At 41.5% G+C, this 22,701-nt stretch overlaps 1 protein-coding gene and 1 non-coding gene across 2 annotated transcripts; one reads left to right on the forward strand and one right to left on the reverse strand.

Annotated features, from left to right (window-relative positions):
* Positions 1-1,172: 1,172 nt before the first annotated feature.
* Positions 1,173-21,569, reverse strand: LOC120800341 (transmembrane protease serine 6). The gene is made up of 18 exons (XM_040146386.1): positions 21,352-21,569; positions 19,544-19,676; positions 18,767-18,909; positions 18,492-18,559; positions 17,190-17,383; positions 16,955-16,996; positions 15,526-15,730; positions 15,177-15,313; positions 14,156-14,268; positions 13,890-13,999; positions 12,573-12,715; positions 12,343-12,441; positions 11,361-11,474; positions 10,465-10,581; positions 9,795-9,963; positions 8,880-9,157; positions 7,277-7,413; positions 1,173-6,105 (listed from the first exon to the last, which is right to left on the reverse strand). The coding sequence occupies exons 1-18, from the start codon at positions 21,424-21,426 to the stop codon at positions 5,941-5,943; spliced, it is 2,442 nt and encodes an 813-aa protein (XP_040002320.1). The 5' UTR covers positions 21,427-21,569; the 3' UTR covers positions 1,173-5,940.
* Positions 3,577-3,649, forward strand: trnar-ccg. The gene has a single exon. It is a non-coding gene; the product is annotated as a tRNA-Arg (tRNA).
* Positions 21,570-22,701: the final 1,132 nt, after the last annotated feature.

Here is a 22,701-nt window from a genome sequence, read left to right on the forward strand (position 1 = left end):
CATGTCCAAGGTTACCAGATATAAAAGCCAACACTTGCAAGTCAACCCAGTCAAGATCAAGACACTGTTTACGCACTGGACATTTCACAGAGCATGAGAGATTATTTTGTGGGAATGTTCATTGATTCAAACCAATTATTAAAACAACAGATTTGAATTTCCCACGAGGCATTTAAGTGCATTTGTGTAATTTGACCACCTGTTAAGAGTTTGATTTGGCTGTTCAGTTGTGCAATATAAAATTGTGTTTGAGTGAATGAGACCTACATGGTCAGGAATTCTGAGGTCAGAGTGGTTGTTTGGAATTGCTGAATACCTTAATTTTGTCTCAGTTTTGTCTTTCGTTTTCATTCTTGGTCTAAAAACTCAAATCATTTCTTTTCAAATAATCATCACGAGAGTTTTGTTCTCAATGCAGATTTGAAGTTACGGTCCAGTCATCCCCTTACTGGCTGTTATCATACTGAGAGTAGCAATACATGACACATTCATATTCATATTTTGATGTTAGACAAAAGGTCTTATTTTCTGGACTGCACCCATATCCAAGGGCATATTTCAAGCACCAAATGTACTAAAATGATGGGCCTTGTTCCGAGCAACGTATGGGTACAGCTCAGTGGTAGAGCATTCGACTGCAGTTCAAGAGCTTCCCCGTTCATGTCAGAGTGCCCCCTATACAAGGCTTTTGTGATTCAGGCAAATTGTCCACGTTGATTTGTCCTTGACTAGACACTGACTGCCATAATTGCTTCCAGTCTACGTGTTCAACAGAAATTCGATTGCTTCAGGCAGTAGCCTCTGTGGAGCACGTTTACATTAACATTTGCCAATTGCCAGTCAAAAGACAAATCTAAAAACAAGTCTAGTAACAAACAACAAGTCTAGTAAAGGTTCTTCGTCAATACTGGCTGGGGCTAACTTGTAAGAAGATAGGTAAGATGTGTCAAGGTGTTTGAGACGTTTTTTGTCACTTTCATCTAATGTGAGTTACTTCAGGTTATGTCAAGGACTAATGCTGTTGTAGTTTATTAGGTGGTGATGATGGTGTGAAGAGGAGGAAGGAGACTGCTGACACCGTCTTGATTGCATATAAAGGTTTATTACAAAGAAGTACAGCGTCAAGTCAAGCGCCTGCAGGTCTGCTTGTGAGAGGGTGTGAAGCCGATGAACCACTCTGAAAATCAGCCTTGACCACTGACTCTTAAATAAGGCCGTGGTCCTCCCTAGGACACGTCACCAGCATATGGTTTCAATCATAAAGTGTTACATCCCTTTTCAGACTGCGAGGCCGCCTCTGAGTCCCCCCCAATCTAGGGCCTCTATGATAACACATAAATTTATCTCTGCACATTTCCATACACATTACTGTCTCATTAATTGCGTATTAAAAGTTCCCTGACAAAAAAGGTCAAACTTGAAACTGATATAATTTTGGGCGCAGCAGTGAGTTGTGAAATCCAAGCAGAGCACAGGATCCAAGGCAGCAGTGCTACAAGGTTCATCATCTTCACTTTATCCATACTGCCGCTGATCAGGTTTAGAGAGATGCTTTCTCAGCAAGAAGTGCAAGTGTTGGCTTGATATGTGTTAGGCTCGCTAATATTAGCACACTTCACAGAGCTCCTTAAAGTACTTCTTCGTACTTTTCCGAGCGTTTCTCCAAAGATGACAGGAGCAATCAAAAAGCTCCAAGACGCAGTATTTCAGGATCATTAGCCTTGTTCTCGAACCCAAAATCAATTGACATAACAACGTAATCGATAACTGTTTCTGTCCATTGACCCCTACATCTATGTGCTTATGCTAAATTGGTTTTTCTTCAGGGGACCAGAGGCCTGGAGGATAAGGCATCAGCCTCTGGTGCTGGGGCTTGTGGGTCCTGCCTGTGCTGTACAGCATTAGGTAAATACTATGCGATGTGTCCATGTTAACTTATAACGGATTCATTGGCAAAACCCTTGGCTATCAATCAAGTGCATAATCATGGTGGTACATTACTTCTTCACTAAATGTGGATGTTTGATACCTCTCATGTCTAAAGAGAGAGAGAGCGTTTTACACCATACTTAAGTTGCAACCAGTAAGTCACCTCATGTCCACTCATTTCCCAAACAGCTGACTGACCAGAGAAAAACATCTGAGAACAGTCATCAGTGTCTCTAGCCAAGAAAAGTTGGTCACGGCTTGTTTTTTTCCAAACATCAACCTTCAGCTTCAGCGGGCACTCACTTCTCCGCTCTTCCTAGTTTCCCTACTGAAATGATTTTTTTGTTTCACATGCAACAGTTATGCTGGTTAAAAATGGAAGAGAAATGGATTCCAGCCATTCAAAGCTTCCAAGTTATCTTCAGCTTTTTCAGTTTACACTAATAATCATCTCAAAAACAATGCATGATTATTATTGTCCATTGTTGGAGTCAGCTGCAAGCCCTGATGTCAATTTTTAGGATTTTCTCCTTAATTTAGATTATTGGTATTTGATTTGGTTCTGTAACAATATCTAGTCATGCTAACAAAACAAAGATTTTGTGAAATTTAATGCAAAAATCCCTCCTGCACATGTGTTTTGTTGTTCTTTGGTTTAAATTTGTTTCACTCTGGCAAACAAACAAAAGTTCGGTAAATAGGGCTCTGAAAGGGCTCTAGATTCCTAAAAATGCATTTTCATGTGGATGATGATGTTCCAATGTTGCATGTTCAGTCATACTGAATGTAAATATTGTGGTCCCTTTCTAATAAGATTTGAGTAAAGACAAGACATACATTATCGTGTTCTGTTGGCTGAAATGAAGTCTGCTCCATCTGTCCTGCTAACTGTTTTCATAGGGAAAGCAAAACATAACAGCAGCGAGAGGTCCGATGTCCATAATTTAATCACCATTCCACGCCAAGTCTGCCAGCCTTTTCCGTCTGGTTCCCTCCTCTGCACGATTTTGTTAATCACGCTTCTACCTTAGGCTGCATACATTTTCCTTATAAATATACTGGTTGACCCAGAGTATATATGTTTGAATAGTTTGTATACATCACTGAAACTGTAACTCAATCAACGTCTGTATACAGCTTCGGTCTGGCACTCTCCTCTGCACTGTAACAGACTCTCAGTCAGTGATCTTAAAAAACCCAACTCCTCCAGGGCTGTGTGGGAAACAGCTCATGATGCAGGAAAACAAACCGAGACACTGCACCACTTCCTTTCACCTCCCAAGGAAAGAATGTTTATGATATTTATGAAACAGATACCAGGACCTTTTGTAAGACCTCTTGGGATATGTGTGTGACGTCGCCTGGGAGGCTGAGAGAGCCAAAATGTTTTTCTTTTTTTCAGTAAACCCCACAACTTCAGCTCAGTGGACCAGTTTGGTAAACCCTTGACATCTCTAAAACAAAAGCACCAACAATTGACTCGGAATCATAGATGAAAACCGCCTAAAACAGTCTTATTCTTTTTATATTTCTGTGGACTGGATTACATTTGCAGACATCAAAACTGGGCAGTTCTTTTGGCACCTTGAACGTCTTGTCTGACAATGTTTCTACTCATATTTTATTGTTTTGACATCCAAGTTTGTCGGCCCAGTGGCCTAATGGATAAGGCATCAGCCTCCGGAGCTGGGGATTGTGGGTTCAAGTCCCACCTGGGTCAAAGAAGACCACATTTAACCTATGTGGTTCCATTAATGCACACTCACCATTTGTGCTCATTGGCACCCCCTAATGGTGGCCACAGTGAAGAAGCTATTTGAACTTCAAGACCCAGAATTCCTTTAATGTGATGCCATTCAATCCTTTGGATGTTTAAGAAAACATCAGCTATTTAAGAATCTAAATGTCAGTCACAATGTGCTTCAAAACACTCTCCATAGAAAAGGTAATTTAAGTATTGAACATTACTGTGTGGGCAACTGCCATGATGGATGGTGTCTTTGGCCTCCAGAGGCCAGTTTTTGCACTGTGGTTATGCTTCATAGAGCACAACTGTCATTATGGTTTACAGCCTATAAAATATCAATTACACTGAAAATGGGATCTTCCAAATATTGAAACATCCCCCCAGGATAGGGGCTGATTTCCAGACTGAAAAAGATGAGCAGGAGAGAGGAGAAGTTAATAACCACAAATGAGAACAGGGAAGATTGGGGGGGACGTTATGTAGGAAGGTAGATGGATAGATAGATAGATAGATAGCTAGTTAGATAGAGTTTGTCTGCCCTTCATCCACTAGAATCTAATCAGACATCCAAGAGCAAATCGCCTTTGTCCCAGTTTTGGTTGCAAATCACAATGACTCATGTGCATCCAGCCACAGGGAGGGATGCCAAGCTCTGGCACCTGCTCCCAGTCCCTTTAAGAATATTGTTGTTGTTGTTGGTAATAAAATCAGCTGAAAAGAAAAATTGCCTCTCCTTGGACGCAGTGATTCATAGACCCCAAAAATAGCCACTTTCCCTCTGAAAAGCGGCTTGTGAAAGAGAACATTAAACCTTACACCTGCAAACCTGCAAAGGTATCTTGTGAAATCAGATGCCAGAGGATGAAGTATTACCTCGGCTGCAGGTGCATGTATTTTTCCACAAAAGGGAGGTGGCAGTTAGAGACTCATACACTGTGTAAATGGACTGGTTTTTGAACATGCATGCAGCATGGCACTCAGTAGGTGGGTCCAGAACTTTGATACAGCGTGAAATAGCTCGACAACTACTGGATAAGATTGCCATGAAATTTTATTGTGACATATTGTCCTCCGGGGGATGCATCTTACTGACTGTGATGAGCCCTTGACTTTTCCCATAGTGCTACCAGCAGGTCGACTTTTCCCCTTATTCTCTGAAATTCCTTAAAAGCTACTGAATTTACCGGCACAAAATTTGGTACAGAGATTCATAGTCGCCAGATGATGCACCCTACTGACTTTGGTGATCCCTGACTTTTCCTCTAATGGCACCATGAAATTTGTGGTTTTTAGCGACACATCTCAGCAATTGTTGGCTGGATCGCCATGACATTTGATATATACATCGATGCCAGGCTAAACTGTAATAACTTTGATGATCCCTTAAGTTTTCATCTAGTGTCATTACCATGACCTTGTGCCATTTCAATTATTATTTCAATACTCCAAAACTAGTGACATTCCCAGCAGCCTTAGCTGCACTTTGTGTTTAGTGCTAATTAGAAACTGTTAGTACGCTAACGTGATAAACGAAGATGGGGAAAACGGTAAACATATAACACCTGTGAAACTTCAGCATGTTAACATTGTCATTTTGAACATGTTAGCGTGCTAACATTAGCATTTAGCCATTAGCATGGCCGTAGACTCGTCTTGTTATATTTCACATTCACTTCGAGCCAAACATGCCAACAAACACAGTACATTGCAGACATGATTATAAAACAGACGCGTGTTTTATTATAGGGGGAAAATGCTTAAGTTCAATATCTTAAAACATAGATAATTCGGTCTGTAAGAGTAAATAATCAGACATAGGATTACTTAAACTTTTGCAAAGTACCTCAAACTTTGCTTTCCTTGTGCACTATCATTATATTTAAATCACTTCTGAAAATTGATCTTTTCTTAATCATTTCTAAAAACAAAGAGCTCAGTTCTTTTCTTTGAGTCCTATTATCATTTTTACTAACATTTTATTTTGTTTCTGCTATTTTGGCATTTTTATTTTTACTGTATGCTTTTTTTACTTTAAACACTTTATAATATCAGTACTGAAAAGTGCCACATAAATATAATTTACTTTATCACTTTATGACTTTTTAGAATAAAGCCTTTCAAATTTTACCGCTTTGCTGTTTGGCTGAAAAGCAATTTCGAATCATCTGCCATTGCTTTTTATCCTCATGTGGATAATGCTTTAGAAAAGTTTGCACCGGGGTGATGAGGATATTGATGTAAGGATGATGCGGATCTTAAATGACTCAGGGGGTGCTGATGACCTGCTTGATCCAGTCGGTGAGTCTGGTGATGCGAGTGTAGACACCATAGTAGTCTGGACGCCCGCAGCCTTTGCCCCAGCTCACCACCCCGGCCAGGAACCAGCGACCCGACGGCTCCTGGCAAACCAGGGGGCCACCAGAGTCTCCCTGACAGAGACAGGCAATGTTAGAGGGGCAGTGAGTGAGATTTTAATGGCTCTACAGCACAAGCTGACCATGATAATTGACAAGGCTGATGGTCAATACTGTCGACTCATCTTTGATATCACTTGGTACTTGGATGTCTGGCATTAAAACTCACAACACAAATTCCCCATTAACTGAGATGCAGTAGGTGGCAGGGTTTGTTGGACAGGTGATATTTTCAGTTTTTCCAGTAAATCGGTTACACTTTTTTGTCTTTTGGCAAATATAAATCCAGATAGAGAAAGAGGGACACTAAATAAATGGGTGGATTGTTCTACTCATACATACTGACATTTAAATTTCAGTGTATTATATCAACTTGAAAACATTAGAGTAACTTTACTGAATATTAAATAGCTGTAGGTAGTGCCAAATATAAAACGTCTGAATATCTGCTTCAATTTCAACATGCATTCATTTATTGATTCATTTTTTTGGACACTTGGGGGCAGTACAACAACCTCTAAACACAACATTGGCACAGTATTATCACCGTATGGAGGTGAATGTGTTAGCAAACAGTTGCCTTTTTACACATTCAGCAGGTACGGCGCAACATTTGCATATGGAGTTGTGTTTGTTTCCACCCAACAAATATAAATCCAATATTCACCTTCTCTTTGGCTCTATTTTTTTTTATCCCCAACTCCAGATGGAAATATTTGGCTGTTTAGCTGCTAAATACTCCATTATGTTCACCAGCTAGTCTCTAACTTTGTCTGCTGCCTGGTGGTGGGCTCATAGTGTACAGTGGCTCTTTGAGGCCGTTTCACTGAAACCAGTTGTCTGCTTCAGCTGAAAACAAGGTTGGGGAGATCGGCGAGACTGATCAATAACAATAAAAGGTGCAGACTGTAAAACCGAAACGTTGAGTTTAACGATGGAAAGAACACTTGCTTGCTTGTGAAGGGAACTGCAGAGTTGGATGATAATTCTGTGTGGGATGGTCACTGTCAGTGCCATCTTTTATTTCACATAGCAATTTGATCCGTAAACTATATTTTTATATCAACGATGGATCGAAAATATTAACCATGTTTTTAGTGCAGCTTTATATTCGAACTGGATTGGGAAGTGAGGTGGAAAAAGAGAATTGTATCATCTGCTGTTGTACGTATGTGTTTCTCTGCACCTGGCAGGCATCCTTCTCTCCACTGCGGTAGCCGGCGCAAAGCATTCTGGGAGTGACCAGGTGGCCGTAGGAGCGAACACAGGCTTCCTCACTGACCAGGCGAACATCCACCTTCTGTAGCACGGCGCTGGCACTGCCTGGAATAGATCAGAGGGGAAAGGCCAACCAGCGAAGGTCAATTGAATCATCCGATTTTCATCCTCTATCTTAATATAGTAGCGTCGATGCATAAACCATATTTTCTAGATAAAGCCTAAAGTTTGCAATCACTTCTTTGGAAAATATGTTTTCAACACCATTTCTCTTAAGGTTACCTTAACCCCATCCATCAGCTTCATCATGATAACAGAAACCACTACCCACACACTTCCACCCCCTTCGCTCTATCTTCTCCGTTTCTTCTACAGTTTTAATGAGTTAATTTCATGTATGCTTGCTCCATTATCATAAAAGCCTACACAATCTGCTGCACCATCAGTAACACCACAAAAAACTCCCCACACATCGCTTTCAAAGGGCCACTGACGAAAGGTTTTTTTTTGTTGTTTTTTTTAAAGACTGCACAAGTTATATAAGATCACTTCCTTTGAAAATAATGCATTATATTGAATAATACATAAATCAGCAAGGGGAAATTTTAATGCTCATCCTGTGACAGGATAAAACAACTTCGTAACAAAACAAAATACTGTGCTTGGAGACCATTCTTGATTAAATAAACCATCAAGTATAAAGCACCAAATAAAAGTCCACTTTAAAATTGTTAATCTTGATAAAAGTGCATGGTTATTTTTAATGTTATCTTTATGAGGTGTGATGTTTTCTTCCCCGAAGCCTTACGCATACCAAAGCCTGAGGTTAAAAGGTTAAATTATTACAATGCAGGAATTAAAAAACAAATTCCTTTACCTGTAGTCCTGACAAAAACATTTTTAGATGGCAGTTTTGCAACATTGCAAGCCCTTGCAAATAGTCAGGGGTTTTATTGAAGTTATTACTGTGATCGTGGAAGTATATATTATCAGGATGTAATTATTAGCATTTGAACAAAAAAAAATTAATTGTAATGAAAAAAGAAAGCTAGTTTGTTTCTTCAGCTAAAGGGATTGAGAACTGACAACCAGCAGCAATTAATTACAACGTGTCAGCGCTGTTTAGACTTAGCCTTGTGTTTCCTAAGTGGAACAACTGTACACGGCGCTAATATACCGGTTGAGTAGAGGCAGTCATTTCTGTTAATATATATCAGCTCACGCTTGATCAAAATGTTGTTGATCATTGGTAATAATCAAGTTTACTGGTAAGATTTTAGATTACATCTTGCCAAAAATAACACACTGCTAAGACAGTCCTTAAATTGTAACGGTGCAACCTGATCTAGTAAATCACTAGTTGAAGCTAGCTAGTAGTTACAAATATTTGCCTCATTTTAAGAGGTCAAGCCAAAAACCACTGCTATAAGCCATTTGGCCAGTGAAAGTGATTGCGGTTTTAAGACTAAAACCCAATATCTACAGACTACGCTGCTTTCAAAGCCAACATCTAACCCTCTACCCTGTCTCACACATTGCCCGAAGCTCCCTTTCCCTCTTCCCCTCCTCACCCCCCTCACGGAGAGCCCCCCAGCCGGTGACCCAGCAGAGCAGGCCCGGCTCCAGTTGGTGAGTGGGCGGGGGCAGGCACGCAGGTCGAGCATGTCCAGCCAGCAGCACGGAGGCCGGACGGTCCAGCTTCAGGAGGGCCAGGTCGTAGTCATGGGACTCGTCGTCGTAGTATTGGTGAAGATGGATCCGCCGGACTTGCGCCACCTCCTCTGTGGGACTGCTGCGGCTGAGGAGGATTTTACCCAGGTAGACTGTCCACATGGAGGGGGAGTAGAGACTGCAGGAGGAGGAGGAGGAGAAAACGTCTTGTCATGTGTTACAGGGGCAGTTAGGAAGATTGTTTTTCTTTCCCCAGCCCAATTTTAAAATAACATATAATATCTCAGCGATTTTATAAATAGTCGCAGTTGTTGACTGTTACCACGGACATGAGAAAGTCTCTCTGTCTTTAAAAAGCTTACCCTCTATTTCACAACCAAAAGCCTACTTATCCACTGGAAATTCAAGATTCTCTGGATGCTGCAAAAAAAAGTAGGGAATTATTGTTAATCCTCTACAGGATGTTGCAATTTTGGCCTTGGCCCAGCCAGCTCATTCTGGCTTTGAAAGACACGAGTGTATGTAAATACATAAATATGCTGGCTTTGAGTCAGACAGGCTGTTACAGCTAAACCCTGGACAGCAGAGACACAACAGCAGCACTGAACATTAAGCAATCTGGGGGAGACAGAAGAGTATACATGATTTATAAAGAGTGCTAAAATGCTAAAGATGCTTCATCAAATTCAGCGAGGAGAATTACAAGCTTTTCCTTTTTGCTCAACGGGGTACTTCAGCTCGTGTTTGTTTTGGAAGCACTTTTCTAACACCTCAGTGATCACACCACTTCCTCCTCTCTCTCTTCCTCTACTTACCGGTCGTCATAGAAACAGTGGGCAGCAGACACCACCCACTGGCTGGAGATCAGGGCCCCCCCACAGATGTGGGTACCGCGCACCTGCAAGCTGGCCTGCCACGGCCACTCCCCCTCGGAGGCGTTGCCCCCCCCCACGATACGACTGGAGAACTGCCTCAGGCCGCAGTCTGAGCGCACACAGAGAAATATTAAAAGCACAGAAATTGCAAGTATAGGGCCACAGCAAGTGAAATCTGTAAATAAAATTAGCATAGTTATATTTTTTAAAAGAAGGAAAAAAAAGATCGATGGGTATTTTTATTATTATTATTGTTTTACATCCAGTATATCTAATTCATCTAAAAGCCAATGGGGAAAAAGAAAACTTAAGAAAAACAAGATAAAGAACAAAGACTGATCTAATCAGATATTATTAATATGTTTCATTTCATTTTTATTAAAAAGCAGATTGGCATTCATCTTAAGAAAATCTTGAAAAACCTGTCCAAGAGGGCATGAAGACACCTCAAAATTTAAAGTGAAGTCAGAATACAGCCAGAATTTAATTAAAGTGGTATAAAAACAAAGACACTGTGTGTGTGTGTGTGTGTGTGTGTGTGTGTGTGTGTGTGTGTGTGTGTGTGTGTGTGTGTGTGTGTGTGTGTGTGTGTGTGTGTGTGTTATCTCACCACATTGTTTTTCATCTGAAGCGTCAGGGCAGTCGGCGACAGAGTCGCACTCTGGGTTCGGCTTCTTGAGACACGTTCCATCAGCACACACATAGGTCATATCTGTACACTGCACACCTGGACACACACACACACACACACACACACACACACACACAGACAAACATATATTTAATGACTTGCTTTGTTGCTGTTAAAGCAGCCCTGTGACAGACCCGCGACCAGTCCAGGATTTACCACGCCTCTCGCCCAGTGTCAGCCGGGATCGGCTCCAGCCCCCCTGTGACCCTCAGAGGGTAACGGTATAGCTAATGGATGGATAGAGTTCGGCGTGAAATATTTATCCCGGGTTTAGGTGTGTGAAGATTGTCAGTCATCCACGTCAACGTCTCACCTGTCGTACGAAAGGCATTTTAACTTCCCGGGTATTTAACCTCTTGTCGGGGCGTTATCCCCTTGAGACTCGTTGAGGTCACATGTGAGTCGTTCGGGTAACATGAGTTATTGTGTGAGTGGATGTTCAGCTGCGGGTAAATGGCGTCGTAGACCACCGCCTCTGTTTGGTGATGGTTGTTCCATTTTTCAGTAGAGGGCTTCCTTCACTCCTCTTTCAAACCTTCGGTCCAGAACCGAAGAAGCCTTTCGGCTTTCAGGAACCTCAAGCAAGTCCAGTTGCCTTCGTATCGCACTTAGAAATATCCAGGGTGTAAAATCACGAGACAAGATATATAGGTTACGGCGTAGGGCTTACCAAAAAAAAATCTGCTCCTTTTCAGCCGTAAAAAGTAGCCTTGCTGTGTGCCCCAGACAATCTTTTCTTTACGACCTCTAGTAAATATTCTGCATAGTAGAATTTAATAGAGTATTTATTGTGTGTGTGTGTGTGTGTGTGTTACCATTAGTGCAGTTCATCTCGTCTGTGGCTTCAGGGCAGTCCGCGTGTTGGTCACACACCTTGTAGTAGTCCACACATTGACTGTCCTCTGGACACTGGTACTGAGCCACGCAAACTGAAACACACACACACACACACACACACACACACACACACAAAAGGAAGCGTATCAGCTCTCGTGTGTGTCCATATAATTCCTAACATTCGGTCATATGAACGAAGTTGACAGGTGAGTCTTCAGTGGATAAATGGAAAACCATATACCGTGCACGTTGGCACATATTTGATTATCTTTGGTAGAGGAAATGGAAAAAAATATAATATAGCAAATTTTCATCCTTTTATTATTTACAGTCTATGCTTTTATGCCATATAAATTCTTTTTGGCAAAGCATACAAACAAAGTCTCATGTATTTGTACATTCTCATTTGCGCCTATCACCTGATAAATGCTTGGCTACTCAATGACCTGGCAATATCCGTGCATAAAAAAAATCAAACCAACAATAGCACTGTAGCTTGATGAGCTGCCACATTGCGAGATGCTGTCTGCCATCACAGTAGACTCGGGAGGTTGAAAAAAAGATTTAGGTTCAGAAAATCAGACTGGCATCCCGCTCTGATTAGTAGGACAGTTTGCTTTCGTGAGCAGCAGCACGCTGATGAGGCCCATGTTACAAATGTTGAAACAATTCTACCCTGCTATATAAAATTGGCTTAAGTGTCACAAGTGGTGTCACAAGTGGTGTGGTGGAGGTTCCTGGTCTGGTTCACCCCTGAAGACCTTGTATTGTTTCATCCCAGTGACTACAATTCATTCATTTCCAAAAAATCTGTAATAAGATCGGTGACCTTAGGTGCTGGACTGACCCACCCAATTTTTGTTGTTGCTCCTGCATCGTGTCTCAATTTTCTGTCTCAACCGAAAATAATGTACAACAAATTATGTGAAATTCACTTAATTTAAAGCATAAAATAAATACCACAGTTCCTCTCATCAAGTCCATTGGGACAGTCCTTAATTCCATCACAGGCAGGAACACACAGGCCATTGATAGTGCACAGAAACTGGCCCGGGCAAGCTGTAAAACGCACACAAACACACACACACAATCAAAAAATATGCTTATGAACATCAGTGAAACAAGGTAGAAACATGACTTGGCAGTTCATTTATCTAAATCTCTTGTCTGTCTCTTAATCTACATCTTACGATCTGACAGGTTGAAGACGCTGTAGTGCAGCTGAAGGCCCGGTCCTGTGAGTGACACCTCGGACGTCATGACAACCGTTGCCGTCATTGAGAGCAGGAAGAGGCGTTCGCTGTATGGGTGCAGGGCCCTGGTACCGCACAGTCTGAGAAAAAGGGACAGAGACAGCGAAATCAAATGGAAAATCAAGTTATATTTCCCTGCAGTGACAACAAGAAGGCTGTGGTGGAGGCCCCAAAGGTTTGAGAAGTGCGGTTTACATAACCTTGGAGTGCCCTTAAGCAAGGCATCGGACTCTCTGCCTTTGTTCCAGGCACTAATTACAAACCTATCCTGGATAAACAGAGGACAGAATAGACCAAGATTTATCAGTTTGAAAATAAACATTAAAAGCAAAATGCCTCCATTGAAATAAAAAATGGCTACATATAGGATAATGCTGCCCCCTGTTGTTCAGTACAGAATAGAATAATGTGATGGTGTGAAAATAACATTTTGAACACAACATTTTTGACTGTTTACCGATAATTAGGTCAGTTTGTGTTTTCTTTTTATTAATTATAAAACCAACTAAAATGTCTGCACGTCATGACCTGTGTGGAAAACATTTACATGCGCCCACACTTCCTGTCAAGCCCCAAACCACAAACAGCTTGCATTTATAAATTGACATTACTTTAACCTGCTGACATATTAGCGGTTAAGTAATATTTGGTCTATTTATTGCTGCCACTGGTTTGGTGTCTAAAAGTGAGTAACTCTGTGCATATTAAAGGATTTTTATATATAGTTTGTGGTGTGCAGACTTTTTCAGTTACTCTCTTTCAGAGGACTAGCACCTGTGCACTAGATGGATAAAAATGGTTTTAAAAATCTTTAGATTTTGGGAAAGAAAAGCTATCTGAAGCCTCAAAAAGCATGTTTATCAGTGAGTCACACAGCTAACAAGTAATTATTGTATGTGCACGTACAGTATTAATGTAACACTGAACAAATGTATTTTCTGGTGAATTTGTAATTGCACATTTTGCATCATTTAGTAAAACCCACATTGATTTGATCAGCTGGAGTTGAGAATCTATTGATGTAAAATTGTAGCTTAAATTGACCTCTAATCTGCTTTCCTTTTATTTTCTGCCCCTTGAGCTAAACTCCCATTGGCTGCAGTCAGTGTCGCTCCCGGAGTTTAAGCTCAGTGCGGCTCAGAAAGCTGCTCCCCAAAAAATTAGGACTAATCAAACTGGACCGACCAAACGTGTACGACAGTCGACAGTCGACAGTTCCCACAGACCAGCACGACTCACTAGGACAGAGCCTACCTGCGGTTCTGGATGATCCACTGTCCCTGGGTACAGGGTTGGTTGTAGCTGGCTCTGCTCAGCTCGTAGCCCTCAAACTCCAGAGACAGGCCAAAGCCTACACCGGGCATCTGAACGCACACACAGGACGGTAAATACAAAAATACAATGAAGTGCAAACACGTTCCACCCCCCTCTACTCGCGACTCCTATAAAAGTTATGCATTACGGCAACAATCACGAATCAAGCAGGAGGTGAAAGACATATAGATGAAGGAGTGTCCTACGATGAAGCTCCAGGTACAGTTGGTGTCAGGGGGGTAGTAGCTGGGGAAAAAAGGCGTCCTCAGTGTCCCCTGGAACCCTGGTCCTGCCTTCAGCTCTATAGAGGAGTTACAGTCTGGGACAGAGAAAGACAGAGAGAAATACTTCAATCCACGATACCGACCCATTCCACTCTGTGGCATTTAAACCACAAAATGTAAGATGAGTATTAGGAGGAAAAAGTTTATCTTGAATTCTGTGGCATCCAGGCCTAGGCTTGACAGATCTCCGCTGCTCCTGAGAGCAGAGCCTGCTGGTTTTAGTACAACCTCATAAGGTCAAACCAACATAGTCCTAATTAATTACCAAAGTGGTGTTAATTTGGCTATGTTGGGGGCGCTTGACTGAGCTCTATTTATGGCAGAGGTGCTCTGGAGGCCGAAACAATCTCACTCACTAAGTCTAGTGAGTGAGATTATCTAGTTAAACTTTAGTGGGTATAGCTGCCGAATAACCACTATATCTGGTGCATGGACTAAATGGAAAGTTCTGGAGCTCTCCTCTATTCCAAGACAGAAGTAACCCTCCACGCCAGCGATGCACAACAGTGTTGGAAGGTCAGCCCAGCAGGCTAGCTTACAAGCTTACTCAGATAGGGAAGGTCGGCTGGGTAGGCTAATGTGGATATCTTGGTAGCCAATTGCTAGGCAACATGTATAGCCATGCCGGTGGCATGATCTCAGTTTGGTTCTCTCAGTCCACCACTTTGGTCCAGACTGAAATATCTCAGCAACTATTGATTTTGTGCAAACATCCGTGTTTCCCAGATGATGTATCCCATTGAATTTGTTGATCCCCGGACGCTTGGTCTTATTCGGTAATTTTAACATTTCCCTCCAGCACATTTTCAGTTGGCTTTAATCTAACAATAGAAAAAAACTGTGGTCATAAGGCTGAATCTCTCTCCTTTCAGTTTTTGCATATAATATCGAACGTAACATTTCTGAACAAGTTAAGGTGGCCTGGGCGTTTAGGTGGTCTTACCCTGTCGGTCCCAGGCCTGCGCAGACAAAGAGAAGGGGTCCTTGTAGTTGTAGAGACCCTGTTTCCAAACCACCGTCATCCACTCGCCTGAAGACAGAACATTGACCACACGTTCGTGTCTGCTGCAGCCATACACGCTGGGAGGACAGAGGGAAAGCCGGACAGAGAGAGACAGTGGGAAAGACAGTTTGTGTGTTCAATGAACAGAAAGGGTACATTTTTAATCTCTTAAAAATAACTCGATGACTGACAGTGGTGTGAGAACATTTCTTTAAAGGTGGACAATAGCGACCCATCCATATTCAGCAGAGGCAAAGTAATTATATCTAACTCTGTGAAAGAAACTCACGATGTGATGAGGTGAGTATCGGTGGGGGTGAGGGAGTTGTACACCACCAGCCTGTCCCGGCACTCTGGCAGGAGCCACTCCATGTGGAGCTCCAGCTGGGAGCCGGGGGCGGCCTGGAGGTGCCACAGGCAGGAGGAACGCTGTGTGTTGGGGCCACGGAGAGCCACGGGGCTTCTGGACACCACCTTCTGGTAGCGGTAACAGTCTTATGGAAACAATGCCAAAAGATTAGTTAGAACTCAATTGGCCTTAGGTAGGATTTGAGTTGAAGAACATTTTGCCAGATTAATTTTTCGAGAAATTGTTGATTTATCTGTCAAAACTGATAGGACATGATTGGCGGCATCATGTTGAAGTAGCATGTTTTGCCATGATTTAATGTATGGAGTTACTGAATTGTTCTGGCTTTCGCTTTCTATGTATCTTGAAGCAGTGTCCTAGGGCTGTAGTGAGAGAAATATTCTGAGAGTTTGAGGGGGTGTCTTTTTTTATATTTAATTTCCCAAACCAGGAACACAAGCAAAGGTATAATGAACTGATTAAACAATGTGTTTGTACTGACTTGAGCTGTGAATTTTAGCATACTAATTAATTTACTACCCACTAAATTAACATTTCCTCTGAGGGCAGGCGTTGCTGTCATTACCTACATTATTTTTTTGCACGTTAGAAAAACCCTCGCTCAGGACTGACACATTCACTATTCACATTCACTGGAAGCCAGTACTATTATAGTATTATAGGTATTATAGTTCAAGGTAATGATATGCCTTGCTTTGTATTTGATTTGGGGAAATTTACACTTTATACGCTTTATCTAACTTTAACCTTTGTGACTTTGTCTCAGTGTTTCTGACCTACTACCCATAATAGCAATTGCGTCCAAAGCCAAGAGTTAGCACACGGTTACAGGTTACGTTAGAAAAAGCCTTGGTCAGGACTGACACCTCCACCGTGTGGGAGCCATCACAGGCCTTAAGCTATCACCTGCCCTGCTTTGTATTGGATTTTGGGAAGTTTAATGTACTTAACTTTAACACAAGCTGGAATTTCCGTAGTGAATATTCCCAATAACTTAATATCCCATCTGGAAATTCAAGATAATGCCATAGTTGAAAATGTGCTCAAGAAACAGTCTCATATAGTATGACAATGCTGCCTAATGTATTTATTTTTGTTTCATTATTTTGTACTGGAGTCATTTTATCAGTGTGGGAGTTAGAGTTTCTCATCCCTATTCACATAATGAAACAACCATAAATGCATAACATTAAGGCATTCTAGTTTCTGTTCAGTTTTTTCCATACATTTAATGTTGTTCAGGGAAATATATATATTTTGCTGCATGCTAATTGCAGTTCAATCACAATGAATAAATTAATACAAAACCAGAAATTATGAACAAGCAAATGAAAATAAAGTGTGATACCAAATGAAGCTTTCAAAAGTTCAATAACTTTGGAGTTGGTTTCTGTAGGGAGGAGAACAAAAAGTCAGAAAAGAAATTAAACCAAAAAACAAAAACAGAAAAACTTTTATCTTTTTTCCTCAGATTTATTATTTAATTTCTGTCTTACACACACACACACACACACACACACACACACACACACACACACACACACACACACACACACTATCTCTGTTTCCTGTATTCCTCTCACCACTGACAGACAGCGAAGGCAGGTGGAGGAGGTATCCATTGACGCTGGCCGTCTCCTCCTCCTCCTCCTCCGACTTTCTGTACCCCCTGAGGCCCTCCTCCAGGCTCGCGGTGACCTTGTTCAGTGTGACCCTCCCAACATGGCTGCCCGGCACAGACATCACTATCCAGAAGTGAGCGACAACACTCCCCTCCCTGCAGAAACAAGGCAGAGACCAAAATCCACACAGCAGTTAAAAAATGTATTTGAATGACAAGAGAGAAACAATAAATAATGTAAATGATTGTTAACATTTAAAAGGGCTGGAGAGCAGTGTTTCGAAAAGCGTTGTCCAAAAACCAATCGACAGTGCTGTCAGAGTGTACAGACACACCATGAAGTACACTTCTGCCAAAAGGTGAGAAATTACACCACCAGAGGTCAGCAAAAGAATATTCTCATCCGATTGCAGGTTAAATGCATTTTCCTGCGATTAAGCCTGACGTATTTGTTGGTGTCGGAAACTTTGTGATTGTGACTAGACTCTAAAACACAGTGAAAATGTCTACGGTGGGTAAGAGATACGGTTGAAAAGAAATGAAAATTGAGCATATGATCAGAATGTTGTTTGATCACAAATTGTTTTTCATGGACATTAGAAACGTTTTTTTGCAAGCAGAAGACAATGCCCATCTCCAACCACTTTTATATGTGAGACCTTTGTGTTTTGGAAACGTTTCCTGTAGATTCTTAGCCTTAGCAAACTTAATTATTCCGTTGTGATTGTTTCAGACAATGATTTTGCTTGAAAAATGACAGAGCCCACAAGCACAGAGCTGAATATAAAAGCTTTCAGTACGGAGTTTACGGGTACAAAACTCAATTTTTAAGCATAACTTTTTGAATCTATACAAGTCAGCTCAACCTAGTTCAAAACTGTCGACGCATGAATTTTGGATCCAAGCTGATGCTTGGTCTTAAAAGTGAGAATGTGAGTATAACTACATCTGAACTGGGGACCCTTTGATCTGCAGTCAAATGCCCTACCATGCCCTTACAAAACATGGTCGACGCACTTATTAATTAACAAAGTATTGATTATAGAGCGTGACGAACTGAATGAATGAGTGTGGTAACAGAGTGAGTTGTCTCATGTCAAATCAAGTGTGTCTCACTCTTCTCCCTCTGAGTGAAAGCATCCACTATCAGCCCAGATGCTAGCTGGCTTGAGTATTTACTGTATGCAGGTTCTGTTGCTGCCATTTTGCCACTACTCTCCGCAGTTAGTCGTGAATTGTACGTGAAACAGCTTGATCCACGTACCCAAAAGCGAAGACAGTGGTGTAGTTGAAGTATCGAGAAAGACTTGAGCCTTTCAATATCCTCTCTACCTGAAAAATAGAAAAGGACAATATCACCTTCCTTAAGTTATATCTGTCTACCTCAGTAGGTTTTTCCAGACAGTTTAATTGCATTTATGTGCAGTGACAAATATCTGGAAGGATAGAAAACCTTCACCACTCTGAGGTCCCTAAAGGATGTGGACCGAGTTATTCTAGTCTACATCAGAATTATAGGAATTCATGGTCCCTGCTCACCATGGTCTTTACTCCCTTGGCCTCTTTCTTGAATGCAGGGCTGTTGTGAGAGGTAAAATCAGCAGAGAAGTTCCTGTTGAGGATGGACAAATAGGCTGTGTACTCCTGTTGGACACGAGGCTCCAACACCCAAACCCTGTACTCTGTTAGAGGGAAAGGTGGGAAGGTTTTCACAGCATAAACGAAGAGGACTAATGGCTTACTGCCACGCTAACAGCTCTGTGAGGCTGTACTTAGGCATAGCAGTGATTTGAGCTAATTGCTAACATCAGCATGCCAACACGCACACAATGACAATGCCAGCATGCGGATGTTAAGTACCTACCGTTTTCAATATCTTTAGCGTGTTAGCATGCTAACATTTGCTAATAAGCACAAAACACAAAATACAGCTGAAGGTGAGGGGAATGCCATTAGTCTTGCTGGTTTTAGTCATAAAGCAATATATTGGACAAACTAAAACTTTAACCTGATGATGAGTTAAGGGATCAAGCTATTACACTTCATCCTGAGGGGAACATGAATGTCTGTACGAAGTTTCGTGGTGATCCATCCAGTACTTGCTGAGCTGTTTGAGCAATGTTTACTCAAAACCGCAAATGTCAACCTCATGGTAGCACTAGTGGAAAAGTCATCATCTAGGAACCACGAATCGAAAAGTGACGGAGATATTTCAGTCCGGACCAAAGTGACTGATGCTATCCATCCACAGTCATGCCCCTAGTATGGATAAAAATTAATAAACTTAAAAAAAGACAACAAGAGAGAACTGCTCACCCAGGAAGAACCAGGCCAGTGTGGCCCCTGAGACAATGAGGATAATGATGAGGATGATGAGGAAGGCCACGAGACACTTGCAGGACCGAGTCCTCCTAATGGGTGGAGCCACAGCTTGTGCACCAGCTCCTACCTGTAGCGAGAACAGACGAAAACTCACCGTGGCCTATGGAGAATCTGTGGCTCCAGTAAACATACGGCAAGTCCTGGAGCTGGATTTTAGATGAACACCAAGGTGACTTTTTTTGTGTTAAAAATATAAAATCTGTAATGTAAAATCCAATCTGAAGTGTTTTTTCATGCAGTGTCTGAATGAGGGCACATCAGGGCCTGTAGAGGCCACTCAGTAGATGGCTTCCCAGTTGGTTATGTTTAGCCAAAGGGTTGTCAGGTTCTACAGTTTTCTCTCCCAGAGTGAAATCTGTCCTCAGACAACAACATGATCCAACAAGCTCTTATATTTTAGGACCTCAAAATGACGTTACATTTCTGATTCCCCACAATTAAGCAACTGGTGATTTAGTTATATTCTTATTCCCATTGTGACTGGTATTGTTTTCACCTTATAAGTCTTTGTGTGTGTGTGTGTGTGTGTGTGTGTGTGTGTGTCATCATGGGAAAATTCGGTCCTGAAGACACCTACTTTAGTGGGAACTACCACAGAGGCGGTTAGCAGTAATTTGGCGGGTGGTTATATTTCTGTCTGTGTAGACATATTTTCTCACTGCGACGGCGTCACAACCGTGCGAGATGCAGTCACGAAACTTTACATGTGTGTAGTCGAGATCAAAATGAAGGCCGAGTACAAAGATGGGCGTACTGAGTAATGATGGAATAATGTAGTAATACTACTGAGTACTCATGGGTCAGAACGTCGAATATACATAACGTACATTGAATGTCATGTATGTTATTTAGTATAAATGACTTAAAAAATTAGTTTAAATTGTTGCTGCTGTGATGAATCGTGGATCATTAAAGTTTTATATTATATGTACAGTATGAACTAGAAATTATTTTTCAATTTTTTTACGGAAGCATTTATTTTTGCTTTTGTGTCTAGTTCCAAAAATGTTCAGAGAATGATGTGTGTGAATGACGAATGACGTGAGAAAAGCATACCCCACCTTCATGACATCCCGGAGGCAACCACTCATGAGGTTAAAGGTCAACTGTATATTGGACATTTTCACATGTGCTCCGACTCAATTTGTACACTACAAGGCAAGTAAGCAAAGTGTGTATAAACATGTACATTTTCTTTACCGTTACCCATCATGAATTAAAAACTGCTGTTAATGAGTGTTGCTGAAGGCTGTCCCTACATACTGAATCTCAAAAGACTTTCTGAAATAGTATGAACCGTGGCATGCTTCTCCACAGAAGAACTGATGGCATGAAGTGATTATGTTCTGTCGTAGGTGCAGGACACTGACAAACCATTTTGCAGCTGCAACCTTTAGCCTCGGGCTAACACCTTTTAGCTTGAATCCCCTCTGGATACAATAACTTAGGTTGTGGTTAATTTGCCGTTCAGCCTGCGAGCCCATCATGAGCCCAAAGCGAGTGTGAATTCGACTGCTGTGGTGCGGGTGTGGAGATTTCTGTCTCTGGCAAAGTCTATTGTTTGCATTCGACCAGACCAAGCACTTTCATTTGCCCACATTTTGAAAAAGTCCTACATAGAAAAGAATTCTGGTCAATACTGGTTTGCTCTAACAGCTCCATAGGTTCGTCTTACAGTAATCTTAATGTACTGGGTGATAAATGTGAGACTGCATATGTATTACCGTATTAGCATTACTGACCCCATTCTTCAGAGAAGCACTTGTGAGCCCCTGGTCACATGAAAATGATTTCTTAGAGCCGTGCTCGAGCGCCATTGCGTCACTCCATGTCCTTTGTCCCTTGAGAAACCATGTCACTGTCCACGGGGCTTACCAGCATCTGAATTTCCAATTTAACAGCTTTTATTTAGGATCTTTGGAGATCACATAACCCGACATGTTGCTCCGACAGACAGAGAATGGTTTCCCTCTCTGTTTGTAAGTCCAAAGGTAAAAAAAAAAAAAAAAACAGTCAATATCTCCCAAAGCTCATTTGGATCTGCTTAGAGGCAGGTTGAGTTATCTCACTGATTTCGATGAAAGTGGAATAAAACCAAAACACATCCACAAAGTCATAACCCATGGCTTGATCATAAATGTTGTAGAGCACTTTCACATCTACGAGGAACGGCGGTGTCGGCAGAAGGCACGCCGATGTCGCGAGTCATCACCTAGCGACCGTGATGCTCCCAGTCAGCTCCCCTGCACAGGTGAATCCGATGGGAGGCTACTTACGTACCCAACTCATATCCCAGAGTTCATTTCACTTTCCACACAAACAAGAAATCCCAGTGGGCCATAACGTGAGTCTGCTGAGGTTGAGGCAGAGGTTTGTGTATTTGAAGCACACTGAATACAGTTCCTTCAACATAAAAAAAAGGCCTTAGAGGGAATAAAAAAATATATACAAGACTCTGTTAAATTTCATTTAAAAAAGGTCTTGAATCTTTTTTCTTGCCGGCCGTAAACAGTGACATTGGATATAACTTTTGGCTGCCAGGAGACAGTTGTTGAAGGCTCAGAGACTCATTATGGACAAGTGTTGATTTTATCAAAAACGTTGTGTTTGCAGCCTTTTTTTTTTTGTTTTGTTTTTTGGCCTCTTTGTATTTGTTGTTTAGGATAGTTTTGCCTCTCATTGCAGAATTTTAACTGACTCTGTGACTTTCAAACAAGAAATATTGACCTCACCTCACACAGAGGCTCTGGCCCAGGATCCCCCCTTTCCAGGTTACGTTAATTGATTAATTATTACAAGGAATTACTGTTATATACAACTAGGAAGTACAGACGAAATGTGATATAAATGCCAATAAATTCATGTACTTAATAAGTAATCGTGGGCCCTATTATTTGTTCTCTGTCATTCTTTGACCAGTATGACAATGCAAAAGGCATTAAACTGCATTCTATGCAGTATTAAAAAGGTTTTAAAAAGTCTTGAATTTAATTTGGTGACAACTGCAGAAGCCTTGATTACTTTACCGCATGCACTTAAGATTCGGTATTTTTAACCGAGACACTTTTTCTTTTCAAAACTGAGGTTGTAAG

Source organism: Xiphias gladius, chromosome 15 (assembly GCF_016859285.1).
Source record: "Xiphias gladius isolate SHS-SW01 ecotype Sanya breed wild chromosome 15, ASM1685928v1, whole genome shotgun sequence".
NCBI lineage: Eukaryota > Metazoa > Chordata > Actinopteri > Istiophoriformes > Xiphiidae > Xiphias > Xiphias gladius.

Excerpts from the sequence above, each read along its gene's own strand:
- LOC120800341 (XM_040146386.1), bottom strand. The coding sequence starts at position 21,426 with ATGGCGCTCGAGCACGGCTCTAAGAAATCATTTTCATGTGACCAGGGG. Across the intron at positions 17,384-18,491 it reads ACCACTGTCTTCGCTTTTGG|GGAGGGGAGTGTTGTCGCTC; the intron begins GTACGTGGATCA and ends TTGTTTCTGCAG. Across the intron at positions 16,997-17,189 it reads GCCTTCGCTGTCTGTCAGTG|AAACCAACTCCAAAGTTATT; the intron begins GTGAGAGGAATA and ends TCCTCCCTACAG.